The sequence below is a fragment of the Ipomoea triloba genome, chromosome 1, assembly GCF_003576645.1.
Source record: "Ipomoea triloba cultivar NCNSP0323 chromosome 1, ASM357664v1".
Taxonomy (NCBI): Eukaryota; Viridiplantae; Streptophyta; class Magnoliopsida; order Solanales; family Convolvulaceae; genus Ipomoea; species Ipomoea triloba.
In genome coordinates, this window is record NC_044916.1 from 4,945,196 (window position 1) to 4,958,122 (window position 12,927).

At 30.7% G+C, this 12,927-nt stretch overlaps 1 protein-coding gene across 1 annotated transcript; it reads left to right on the forward strand.

Annotated features, from left to right (window-relative positions):
- The first annotated feature begins 1,230 nt into the window (after positions 1 to 1,230).
- Positions 1,231 to 9,075, forward strand: LOC116023880 (probable LRR receptor-like serine/threonine-protein kinase At1g07650). The gene is made up of 24 exons (XM_031264863.1): positions 1,231 to 1,366; positions 1,453 to 1,630; positions 3,976 to 4,047; positions 4,135 to 4,203; positions 4,302 to 4,373; positions 4,496 to 4,567; positions 4,676 to 4,747; positions 4,842 to 4,910; positions 4,979 to 5,050; positions 5,162 to 5,236; positions 5,339 to 5,407; positions 5,539 to 5,607; positions 5,752 to 5,817; positions 5,930 to 5,998; positions 6,084 to 6,119; positions 6,231 to 6,265; positions 6,361 to 6,737; positions 6,822 to 7,017; positions 7,152 to 7,286; positions 7,402 to 7,520; positions 7,643 to 7,853; positions 8,046 to 8,283; positions 8,378 to 8,528; positions 8,636 to 9,075. The coding sequence occupies exons 1-24, from the start codon at positions 1,270 to 1,272 to the stop codon at positions 8,864 to 8,866; spliced, it is 2,850 nt and encodes a 949-aa protein (XP_031120723.1). The 5' UTR covers positions 1,231 to 1,269; the 3' UTR covers positions 8,867 to 9,075.
- Positions 9,076 to 12,927: the final 3,852 nt, after the last annotated feature.

Genomic DNA, 12,927 nt, shown 5'->3' on the forward strand with positions numbered 1-12,927 from the left:
ATATTACATATTTACATTACAAAGAAACCCAAATTCAGGAACTGTATTTAGTTCATAATTATCTGAATTTCATTTAAGGGCTTCCACCAATAAATGAAAATTTCAACATTGAAAATTTCACATTAAAGCCTTTAACTCTGTAAGGGACATTTTAACCACACCATATCACAAAATATGCACATACAATATTTACAAGGCATAATTACAGGAATAAGTTTCTCAAACAGTCAAACTAGGGTTTCTCAAACAATCAAACAATCAACACTGCTTCCACCCAAAAAGCATAAAATATTGCAATATATCACCAAATATTCACCATAGATAAAAAAAAAATATCACAATACATTTCATAAATCAAGAAATATCAAACTAAGGTTTGCAATTCAACACTGCTTCCACCCTAATGGCATAAAATATTGCAATATATCACAAAATATTCACCATAGAATGCATAGATGAAAAAAATATCACAATACATTTCATAAATCAAGAAATAAATAACTAGGATTTACGATTTACTTGATTTCTCCCAAATAATCCCTGGAGAACAAGGGCTTCGAAATCACCAGTCACCACGAGTCCACGATGCCACGAGTTGAGCTTCCACCACTCTAAGTCTCAACGGCCACCGGAGTCCGGAGAAAGGAGGAGAGAACAGAGAGAAAAAACCCTAGGACTCGACTGCAAAAAGGAAGAAATGAAGACCAAGTCTTCGTTGAACATATATATATATATATATATATATATATATATAGCTAATACGACGACGTTTAATGCATAGCCAAAGTAGCCCTAAATAATTTCGGATATTCAGGCGGGTCGGATATTAAATTATCCTACCTTGCCCGAACTTCATAAACCGACGCCATTTAGAGTTGCGGATTGGATATGGGATGTCGGGTTCGGATAGGGTCGGATATTACTGTTTTGACCGGCGGGTCAGTCGGGTTTGGTAGGCCGGTCAGATTCTGCACACTCCTAGCCGTCACACCAGCAATGACCGGTCAAACATGTCAATTTTGATTAATTGTACAATTTTATGTTGTTCATGAATTTAATTATAGCTTTTTAAGTTGATGATCTAATTTTATATTTATGTGTAGTTTAGTGATCTATTTGAGCAATGAAGTGACATGTTATGAAATGATTCATTGCGCTAGTGTACAACACTCATTATGACACACACGTACCGTGAGGGACATATATAAGTTTGACAATTCAGTCGTCAATAAAAAAAACACTGTAACTGATCTTCCCCAGAGTTCAACCATGTCAGCCTCCATGTTCACAATCCTCATACCAATTATACTCTTCTTCTATCCAATATTGCTTGAAGCACAGAGTGGGCATCTTCCTCCAGATGAATGTGAGCCTCATCTCTCTGTTGTTTTCTGGGTGACTATGAAATTATATATTTATTAACAAGTAGCTTTTGTTGAATGTTTATGAAAGTAAATGCACTTAAGGAAATAGCTAATCAAGTGGGGAAGAAGGATTGGGATTTTAGCTTAAATCCTTGTGGCAACAACTCAAACTGGTTGGCACCACAAAGCATAGATACACCTCTCTACACTAATAATCTCACTTGCGATTGTAACTTCCCTGCTCGTATTTGCCATGTGCTAAGGATGTAAGCTTTTCCATTATATCACTCTTTCTTCTTTTTTTTTTTTTTTTTTTTTTTTTTTGGATCCGTCTTTTTATTTTTACTTTTAATTGCTCATTATATGACTCTTATGGTAACAAAAAAACAAAAAGTGGGATGTTGGAGGAGATAATTTGTGAGCATCTATGGAAGATGTTGGCATCTTTGAGTTTGCTAACCTACTTGTAGATGAACATGAGTTGGAGTCTTTATTTATTTATTCTTATGAAGACGTTAATTAAAATAGGAATGTCTAAGTTTAAGAATATTTTAGATTTTGAATATTGTATTATTATATAAAATAGATGTGATATTTAACTATTTATCACTAATTTAGTACATTATTTTTATTTATTAGAGTATAAAAGACTTTTTTTTTTCCATGAAACTAGTATTGTACGGAGTAGTAGATAGCTAATATTTATTTATATGTAATATATGATTGTACTCCCTCCGGCCCACGCCATTTTATGTGTCGGTTTGGTTAACCAGGATTTTCTGGAGTTATTTTTAATTCATTTTTTTTATAATATTAAATTTAATATTAGTATATTAAATTTATATATAGAAACAAAATTAAAAGTACTATTAAACGCAAAAAAAATTATAAATAATAATTTTAAGAAAACTAAAGAAAATAACTAAATAAGCAAAGAAGAAATAATTGGTCTGACCCATTAAACATGACATGTAAAATGAGACCGATGTAGTTTTTTTTTTTTTTTTTTTTTTAATATTTATACATTTCTCCCAAGTTTTGCTTCCTACCTTTTTTTTTTTTTTTTTTTTTTAAATTATTGTTTTCCCTTTTCCCATTTTCTGTTTCTGTGCAACATAACAATAGTTATTTGATAGATCAGTAATAGTGGCTCGATAGAGCTATTCATTATAAAAATGATCAATATATATGTTATTTTAAAAAAGGAAATTGTAATTAGAGCTTTTGTACAAAAAGAAAAAGAGGATAATAAGTTTAAGTTGAAAAAAAAAATCATAGAAGATAATTAAAGTTATGAATTGTTTGATATATTTTGACATTTTAAGTTCCGTTTGACTTGGGTCCAAATTGTCATATGAACCCGGGATCCAAGTCCATAATATACGTGTGTGATTGGAGGTTGAATATGTGCCGAATTATTCAGTGGACCCGAATTCACGGTCTAAAACAGGGTATAGATGCACAATTTACATATTAAATGTTCACAATTTACCTTTTAAAAATTTACAATTTGTATACTACGAATACACAATGTTACCATATTTGTAATTGACACTATTGCAAAAATTGGCTGCCTAGGCGCCCTTAGACCGAGGCGAATTTCTCCCTAGCCGTCCACCTAGGTGGCTGGCTGCCTAGGCGGCTGAATTCGGATGAGTTAACTGGCCGAACTCGGCAGAGGTAGCCGAGTTAACTCGAGCGAGTCGGCCTTGTTAATTTTTATTATATTTATATATATTTAAATTTATTTATTGATATAAATAAGAGAAGTAAGAGATAAAATATATATATATATATATATATATATATATATATATATATATATATATATATATATATATATATATGACATACAACCACACACATGCATTATTTTTTTGGTTTTTATAGGTCGCCACCTAGGTACCGCTTAGGCGCTAGTTTACCACCCGACTAGTGCCTAACGCTTACTACAGCCATGGTAATTGATTACCTTGTTTTGTATTCACTAGTTATTTTCAAATATTGTAGTTAATCCCAATAATTTAATCTTTTTAAAATTTAGTACAGTCTTTGTATTCACAAATTTCTTTTTACAGCTTTTATGTGTTTTGACTTAGAAACACAATTTACATTCTGAAAATTCACAATTCCAATACTAAAAATGCACAATTCAATGTGGTATAACAACCGTGAATATGTTGGCTTATAAAGGTATTCATATTCTCATGAATCCTTTGATGCAAATGTTTAAATACAAAAAGTTCTTTTCTAATGAATTAATAATTAAATGACCATTGAATAGTAGACATAGGAAATAATATAAAAGTAATATGCTTTACTTTAAAAGTATTAATTTACTACATTAAAATTATTAAAAAGAAAAGTTAAATAAAAATTATGGTGAGAAACAAGAATGGGATTGATGAATTAAAACACTCGTGACTATTCAAGTATGAGAATCAGTTGGTTATGTTGTTGGTTTGGTAACCACCGACTTTGAATGGGAGCGACTTATTAGTCAATACCAGATTTATCCCGTGCACACCTTACTATTATTATTGAATTGTCCAATTTCGGGACAGCACATCCTGCATGGTTCTAAATAGTCTCTCTATGGTTGTGTAAGCAGAAATTTGAAAGGACAGGATCTGCAAGGTGTCCTCCCTCCTGCCTTGGTGAAGTTACCATTTCTCAAGACAATGTACCAACCCTCACTTTCTACATTTATTCAATATTCACCTCTTCTTGTTGATATTCTTTGCTTGATTATTAGTTGTATTTTGTGCAGTGATCTCACCCGCAACTACTTAAGTGGTACAATCCCCCTTGAATGGGCTTCTATGAAACTGGAACTTATGTAAGTTATGAGGGTTGCGTTGTGTGTTATAACCTAAGCTATATAAATGTAAGCCATTTGCTAGGGCTTGTCCATGCTAAAGAAGTGACAATTTGCAGATCTGTTACTGTGAATCGATTGTCTGGGCCGATTCCAAAATACTTGGGAAATATAACAACTCTTACATATTTGTATGTTCTCTTGCTCCTATCACTCTACTTACACAACTAAATTAAACTTTTGTTTTAACTTTTTATTACGGGGAGCTTATTGCTTGTGTTTTGTTCTAACAACAAACTAAATAAACTTTCAGAAGCTTGGAGAACAATATGTTCAGTGGAAGTGTTCCACCTGAGCTTGGGAAACTTGTCAACTTACAACATTTGTAAGCCTTTGTTAATCAAATTAAATAAAAGAATCATTCTCATCACGTAAAATTTTTTTGTGCAATTCTAACTTGTTTGATGTTTTCTTCATTTTTTTCTTTCTGTAGCATTCTTAGTGGTAATTATCTCACTGGTGAATTGCCAAAAGAACTTAATGCTCTCACAAAAATGATGGAATTGTAAGGGCATCTTCATCCATATTTCTAATATATGAACCTCTTTTCTTGTTTCTTCTACACTTTATGCTCACGTGTCATGTGTTAATCATTGCAGTAGGATCAGCAGTAATAACTTCAGTGGGAAACTGCCTAGCTTTTCGAGTTTTAAAAACCTTCAAATTCTGTAAGCATTTGAATTTAACACTTTAACATTGAAGTCATTTCTGATTGAGAAGCATATATGATTGGCAGAGAGCTTCAAGCAAGTGGTTTTGAAGGACCCATACCTCAAAATATTTCTGTATCGACAAGCCTGATACAACTGTGAGTTAAGATTTCCTTCCACGGTCACACATTTTAATTTGTTTATAGCAGAACTTTATATGGTTACGATCCACAAGCTAAAATGTAGTTGGCAATAACATAAATTTGCAGTAGAATCAGTGACCTAAATGGAGGTGGTGTCTCTAGATTTCCTACATTTACCAACATGACAGCCATAGAAAAGTTGTGAGTGATGCATTTTCTTTCCAAAAAAAAGGAAGTTCAGTTTCATTATTCCACTATGAATTGAAAATTTTTTATATAAAAAAAAAAAAAATTTTGGTGCAGGATGTTGAGGAGGTGTAATATTTTCGGGAAGATACCTGATTTAGCTAATATGAAAAACTTGCGGCAACTGTAATTTCTGCAACTTGAATTTTCTTTTGATCCTTCTCAACTGTTAATTAATGAACTATTATTTAGATCTACTTTACTAATATGATATATATTCACTGCTTTACTGTTTTGTTATGATATTGAGTTTGCAGAGATTTGAGTTTCAATAATTTGAGAGGTGGGATTGATGGTCTTCAAAATGCTGATAAAGTGCAGTACATGTGAGTAACAAATCAATTTTGATGTTAACCATTATGCACAAGAAATTTCCACTCTAGACTAATAACCTCTCTTTGTTTTTGTTTTGTTTTGTTTTTTTTTTTAATTTTTAATGATGAATTTAATATTACTCGCTTCTTAATTAGGCATCTAATGAACAACTCGCTTAGTGGGACACTACCTCAATGGGTTCTAAATCGAGGTTCCTCATAGTACGTTCAAATTTTTAAGTTAGTTAATTATATGTCCAGAATTTGTGATGAGTTTTCAACCACTCTCATACGTTGTAAAAAGCACTAATAGAATTTAAACAATGGCGTACAGTTATACTGATCTTTCTTATAATAATTTTGAGGAGAGTTCTGTGTCGCCAACTTGCAATCGGGAAACCCTGTAAGATTCTCGATTTGTTTTATGCATTACTTTTTCAAGTGTTCCTTCAAATATGATTGATTTTAGCTTTCTCATTTTCTATCAGAAACTTGTTTAAAAGCTATAATGAAGGAGAAAACGGGTAAGTTTTAACGTCCTCTAACAATTAAAGCATATAGTGTAACTCTTAAGGTAATTTAGTCTACTCCAAATTAAAGATTTCTAACTTTATTCCCCTTTTGGCTTTATATAGAAAAATTGGAAAGTGTCTAAAGAATTGTACTAAAGGTAAGCACACCATATCACAATACTTGCATCATGTATCCGTTGCTTAGTTGAGGTGAACTTCTTTCACAGTGCATTTGTTTTTTCATTTTGTGCAGATTGGTATTCATTTCACATCAATTGTGGAGGAGGCGATGTTGTAATTGGTGGCACTACATATGACACAGATAAAGATTCTACAGGCTATGCGCGATTTGTTTCTAACAAAGAGAACTGGGTAACTAGTAATTCGGGGTACTTTTGGGATAGAACCTTAAATTTATCTGACTATACAGCAACAAATACATCAGTCATCAAGGAAAAAGATTCTGAAATCTACCAGACAGCTCGTTTGTCTCCTTTATCTCTGACATATTACGGACGCTGTTTAGCAAATGGAAACTACAATGTGAAACTTCATTTTGCAGAGATAGTTTTGAGAGATAATAGATCTTTTCGAAGTCTTGGTAGACGCATTTTTGATGTTTATATACAGGTCGAACAAGAACTTTACAGTTAAAATTGATCACTTCAACAGTCGAGTGATGTGTTGTTGACTATAGTGATTTTATGGCTACAGGGTGAAAGAAAATTAAAGGATTTTGATATTGAAACTGAAGCGCAAGGAGCTGATAAGGCCTTAGTTAAACAATTCCAAGCAGTTGTCAGAGATAAAACTCTCGAGGTGCGCTTTGAATATGCTGGAAAAGGAACAACAGCAGCTCCAATTAAAGGATCATATGGACCTTTAATATCTGCCATTTCTGTGGAATCCGGTAATATTAGTGATGACTCCTGCATATTTAATTAATAGCATATATTTGCAGAATAGTTTTTCATTGATTCTGTTTAGTTGTAGATAAATAAAAGATATCAAACTCACTTTCACACCCTTTCTTCAAATCTGCAGATTTCATGTCTCCCAAAAAGAGAAAGACTTTGATCGTACTTGTTGCAGTAGCTTCTTCTTTGTTTCTTATTTTTGGAATTCTCTGTTTTGCTGGGTGGAAGATCTACATTAGAAACAATATCTCACAGGAAAAGGGTAATATACACATTCACTTTCAAGTACTTTCTAGCTGTTGCCCCCCTTAGATTCATCCAAAAACGTTTTCTTTTAATGCACTAGCAATTTCTTTAAAGTAATTGTCTTGGTGCAGAGCTACAGGGCCTTGATCTACGAACTCGTCTATTTACCAAGAGACAAATTAAAGTAGCTACAAATAACTTTGATGTTGCAAATAAGATCGGGGCAGGTGGTTTTGGGCCTGTCTATAAGGTATAGAAAAAAATAAATATGTTTATATTTTAGTTCATATATACCTTGACATTTTTTGTTTGTGGACTTACTATTGATGCTTATGTTGATGATGCTAGATTTTCTATTGTTTATAAAATCAGGGTACATTATCAGATGGTACAGTTATTGCTGTGAAACAACTGTCAGCTAAATCAAGACAAGGATACCGAGAATTTTTGAATGAAATAGGCATGATTTCATGTTTGCAGCACCCCAACCTTGTGAAACTTTATGGGTGTTGTGTAGAAGGAAAGCCGTTGCTGCTGGTGTATGAGTACATGGAAAACAATAGCCTTGCCCATGCTCTTTTTGGTAAATTTTGAATCTTAATTATTTCAGCTGCTAGTCAAGATAAAAAAAAAAAAAAAAAATCAGCCAACAAACTAGACAAAGACATTAATTTTTCATATGTATATATAAGATGTGCTACTAGAAACATGATGATTTAGTTTATTTTATCAAGATTGATGAACATAAGTATTCTGAGTAAATAGTTAATTACAGGTGCAGAAGATCGACAACTGAAAATAGATTGGGCTACTAGGCAAAGAATTTGTGTCGGTATTGCAAAAGGTTTAGCTTTCCTGCATGAAGAATCAACAATAAAAGTTGTTCATAGAGACATTAAAACCGCCAATGTGCTTCTTGACAAGGAACTCAATCCAAAAATTTCTGACTTTGGTTTAGCTAAACTTGATGATGATGAGAAGACACACATCAGTACAAGAGTTGCTGGGACAATGTAATTAGATGTTACTACAATGTCTCATCCATTTTTATTCCAAATTGAGCATATGGTTGAATGAAACATTTACTCTTCTTTTGTTCCTGTGCAGAGGATACACGGCTCCTGAATATGCATTGTGGGGTTACTTAACATTCAAAGCTGATGTCTATAGTTTCGGGGTGGTGGCACTTGAAATTGTTGCTGGGAAGAACAACATGAAATTTCGCCCCGATGAGAACTACGTTTGCCTCCTTGATTGGGTGAGATACAAATATATATCATAGATTGCATATCATACCTATCAAATTAACTGGCCTATTCTTATATATACTTTGCCTGTGCATTGTTGTATTTATAAAACTTTTAGGCACTTGTTCTTCAAGAAAAAGGAAATCTAATGGAGCTAATAGATTCAAGATTGGGTTCTGATTTTGACAAAGAACAGGCACTCAGAATGCTCGAAGTTGCTTTGCTATGTACTAATCATTCACCAGCTCTTAGGCCATCTATGTCTACAGTTGTTAGCATGCTTGAAGGCAATGGTGATATTCTCGAGTACAAATCCGATATACGTGAATTAAATTTCCAAGCAATGTGAGTTCATTTTGAAGAAATGTCAATAGGCTCAAGTGATTCTCCCAACAAAGTAGACATTTGTTCATAAGAAAATTAATTGTGAAAGTTGTTCCATAAAAAATACAAGAAATTGTATTTTAAAGTTGTATGAATCATTAAGAAACTATGCAAACTAGTTCTATGAATCCTGCATTATTTGCATTACTACCAAGTATCAAGTGTCAATTAAAAGAAGTATTTTGTTTTAACTAAAAATTTAAATTGATAGTTGTATGTGTTAAATCTTTAATTAAAAGTCTAAATGAATAGTTATACTATATATACATTTATGTTTTATATATTAGCATCTCTCTGTGTAAAAAACTCACAAAAGAATTACTTGAGCTCGTGGTCGTTCTGGGATTTAGTAACAATGTTTAATTTTGGCAAAAGATATTAATTTAAAAATTCACTTGGGGTAGATAATAGAATTAATAGATAATACAATTGGCAGGAAAACATAAGCCAGCAGACTTTCGTGTGAATCAATGGTTATTTAGTTAAATTTATGTTCAAGTACAATATTTTTTGTTTATGTTGAAGTTATCATTCATGTCTTGCTAAATTTTTTCCAATAGGATTGGACCTGAGTAGTTTTGCCCTTGAAAAAGTCACTCGAAATTGTCAAGTCATTCAGTTACTTTCAAGCTGGAGGTTAGTAGTGTTCATAGGATGAAAATTACGAATTGTTATATCATGGATCATGATTCATATTACATTGTGAATCTTGAATAAAAATTATGACTCTAAAATTATGTCTTTCATTACATATTATTGTGCCTTCTAGTGCACAATTAATTTTATGTCTTCCAATGCATATTATCTGGCTAATGAAACAAATCTACATTGAACATATTTATTATATTGTTTTGGGAATGAACTCCAAGTCTACACTTTTTTGCCTTTGAGTAAGAAGTTGAATCGATAGATCATATTGTTTGTCACATTTATCTAGATTGATTTGATATTTGAAAGAGAGAGAGAGAAAAAAAAAAAAAGAAGATGATGATAGTACAATAAATTATTGATTTGTTGTCTTGGGACTTGAAAGACTTTGGAGCCACATTTATCTAGATTGATTTGATATTTGAAAGAAAGATTAAAAAAAAGAGAGAAAAGAAGATAATTGTAAGATAAATTATTGATTTGTTTACTTGGAACTTGAAAGACTTTGGAGCAACATTTATCTAGATTGATTCGATATTTAAAAGAACAGAAAAAAAGAGAGGAAAAAATGAAGAAGATAATTGAATTATGTGCTTCAGAAAAAAAGAGAGGAAAAAATGAATGAAGATAATTGAATCATGTGCTCCATCCAACTAAAAGTCTAAGCTGATAGTTGGACTGCACATTTATGTTTACGTGGACCATAGACTTTTTTTTACGGGTGGTTCAGAGTTTCAAACCCATAACCTTTACATGTCTCTGATACCAAATTGAATCATGTGCTCCATCCAACTAAAAGTCTAAGCTGATAGTTTGATTGCACATTTATATTTATATTATATATTATACTAGTTTTATACGCGCATTGCGCGAATGTGTTACTGTCCAATGTTTATATTTAAATAAATATTTGAAAGTATATTAAAGTAAGATTATATAGAAAAAGTTTATACATGTGTAATTGAATGTCGAATTATTTTATTTAAATATCTAACTCAAAGTATATGAATCCAAGATAATATAGAAAATTTATTATAATTATTACTAAAATAAATGTTTGCAACCTTGTAAAATCGATAGTATAAATATTTGGTCTAAAAATGATAGTCTAAATAAATAACTACTTTTAATTTGAATTTTCTAAGTGTTCTTAATTCTCTTTTGAGTAACATTGTCATTGTCTTCATCTTTACTATTTGTTCTCTTCCTTTTTTGTTGGTAGTGTGTTATTTGCAATTCGGTTATTGTTGGTAGCCATAGATGACAACGTCATGCAATGGGATTATGATATAGGAGCTATGGACTTTCCTTTAGGTGTTCTGCTTGAGATTCATTTGGTTCAACCATTATTGTTGAATGAGTTATTGTGGATAAAGAAATCCCTAGTTTAAGAAAAAAAAATTAAATAAATTAATAAAAATTTGAAAATTTAAAATATTATGTATTTCAAAGATATTAAAAGGTAATTTCTCGCTTGAATTTGCTGGGTTATGGGTTATTTGAGTACTTTCATTGTCAACAAATCCCCCAAGTAGTTAATATGATTAGTTTCAAACTATTTTTTTTTTATTTTTTTCATGGTATTAAAGAAATACATATGTATCATTTTTTGGTGTAACTACTAATTTATTTAATTCAATAAGAGTAAAATAAAGTGATTCCGCTTCAATTTGTTGGGTTATTATTTGAGTACTCTCTTTGTCAACCAATCCCCAAGTAGTTAATATAATTAGCTTCAAATTATTTTAAAATGTTTTTTTTTCATAGTATTAATAAAATAATTGGTAAATAAATATATAACATTATTTTGTACTATAACTTTGAGACTTTGATATTTAATTACAAGATATTGTAAAAATAAGATAATGGACAATGTAATGAATATCAATTGATAAATTTGAATGTAAAGAATCTTTGCATTAGAGAAAATAAAGACAATATAACTAATGAAATTATTTCTCTTATTTAATTTAATTTTTTTATAATGAACAATTTTTTCAAATAAAGGTATTGTAGACACATAATTCTAAATTAAAGAAATACATATGTATCATTTTTGTTGTAGCTACTAATTTATTTAATTTAATAAGAGTAAAATAGAGTGAGAAACTTAATTATGTCAAATTTGATTGAGATGAGGTTCGAACCTAAGACCTTTCTTATAGAAATTAATGGGTAAGTTAAAAGTTAACGGAATATTGACAGAGAAGAGAATATTTAACGGAAAACATAACGGATAATCATAAAAGTAAGGTTAAATTAGGTAATTTCTATTAATAATATTAATCTGAATTATCTTAACCATCTATTTGATTAAATAATTAATCTGAACTATTCATTTGATTAAATAATTTGACCGTCATTTTTTCTACCAATTTTAGGCCTAACTCTCTTTGGCTCTTATTAGTATAGTAGATTTAATGCTCACAAAGATGATAGTACGATAAATATTGATTTGTTTACTTCGGACTTGAAAGACTTTGGAGCCGCATTTATCTGAGATTTCAAGAGATTTACTTTATTACGGACTATGGAGTATTCAGGTCCCAAAATATTATGTAAGAGCAATTGATTATTTATATCAATTATTTTTAACAATTCATTTTCCACTGATAAATAATATAATCAATATTTTAAACAGATTTTTTTTCATAAAATTTAAATTCAATTCATTCTCAATTCTTTTTAATAAACGTACTAAATCAGTTGTTAAATTGTTTATTAGGAACATAATTCTCAAAATTTTATTGCATTATTGTGATTTTAATTATGTCAGATTGCAATTTTATATGAAATGAGTATAAATTTAGGCATAATTAATGGACTAATTAAAATCGCTATTTTCCCTTTCTGCTATGTATACTATCAAATTTTATTTCATCATCACTTTTACTTTTGATGTGACAAACAATAATAAAATATTTTCATCATATGAGTCCCTAAATAATTGTCTGTATCAAGAGTTTAAGAATGGGAGTAAAAAATATAATCTACATAATATTTTCCAAAGATATAAGCATGTCATGATTTAATTATATATAAACTATAAGTGTGAGTGAAATATACCTAAAAAAAATTTGTAAAGTAGTGAATAAAGAGTCAAGATTTTCTCTACATCAATTCTCTATTTTTATTTTCCTCTACATTGTTAATTACTTGTTAGAGATTCTTTTGTTTTCTTAAATATTTTTTCGGGGGGGGGGGGGGGGGGGGGGGGGGTTTTTTTTTTTTTTTTTTTTTTTGTCCTTCTGATTTTTGTGAAGATTTGGGAGAGAGGGGAGGTAGGAGAAGAAAAAAAATTGCAGGAAGTTGGAGTTTTTAGCCTAGCTGGGCACGTTAATCATTTAAAAATATTCTCTTTGTTTTTTTTTTTTTTTT

What these genes read in the sequence shown, in the direction of transcription:
- LOC116023880 (XM_031264863.1), top strand. Translation starts at nt 1,270, where the DNA reads ATGTCAGCCTCCATGTTCACAATCCTCATACCAATTATACTCTTCTTC. An exon ending in TCTATGAAACTGGAACTTAT is followed by an intron (nt 4,204 to 4,301) that starts GTAAGTTATGAG and finishes GACAATTTGCAG; the next exon opens with ATCTGTTACTGTGAATCGAT. An exon ending in TCTAAAGAATTGTACTAAAG is followed by an intron (nt 6,266 to 6,360) that starts GTAAGCACACCA and finishes CATTTTGTGCAG; the next exon opens with ATTGGTATTCATTTCACATC.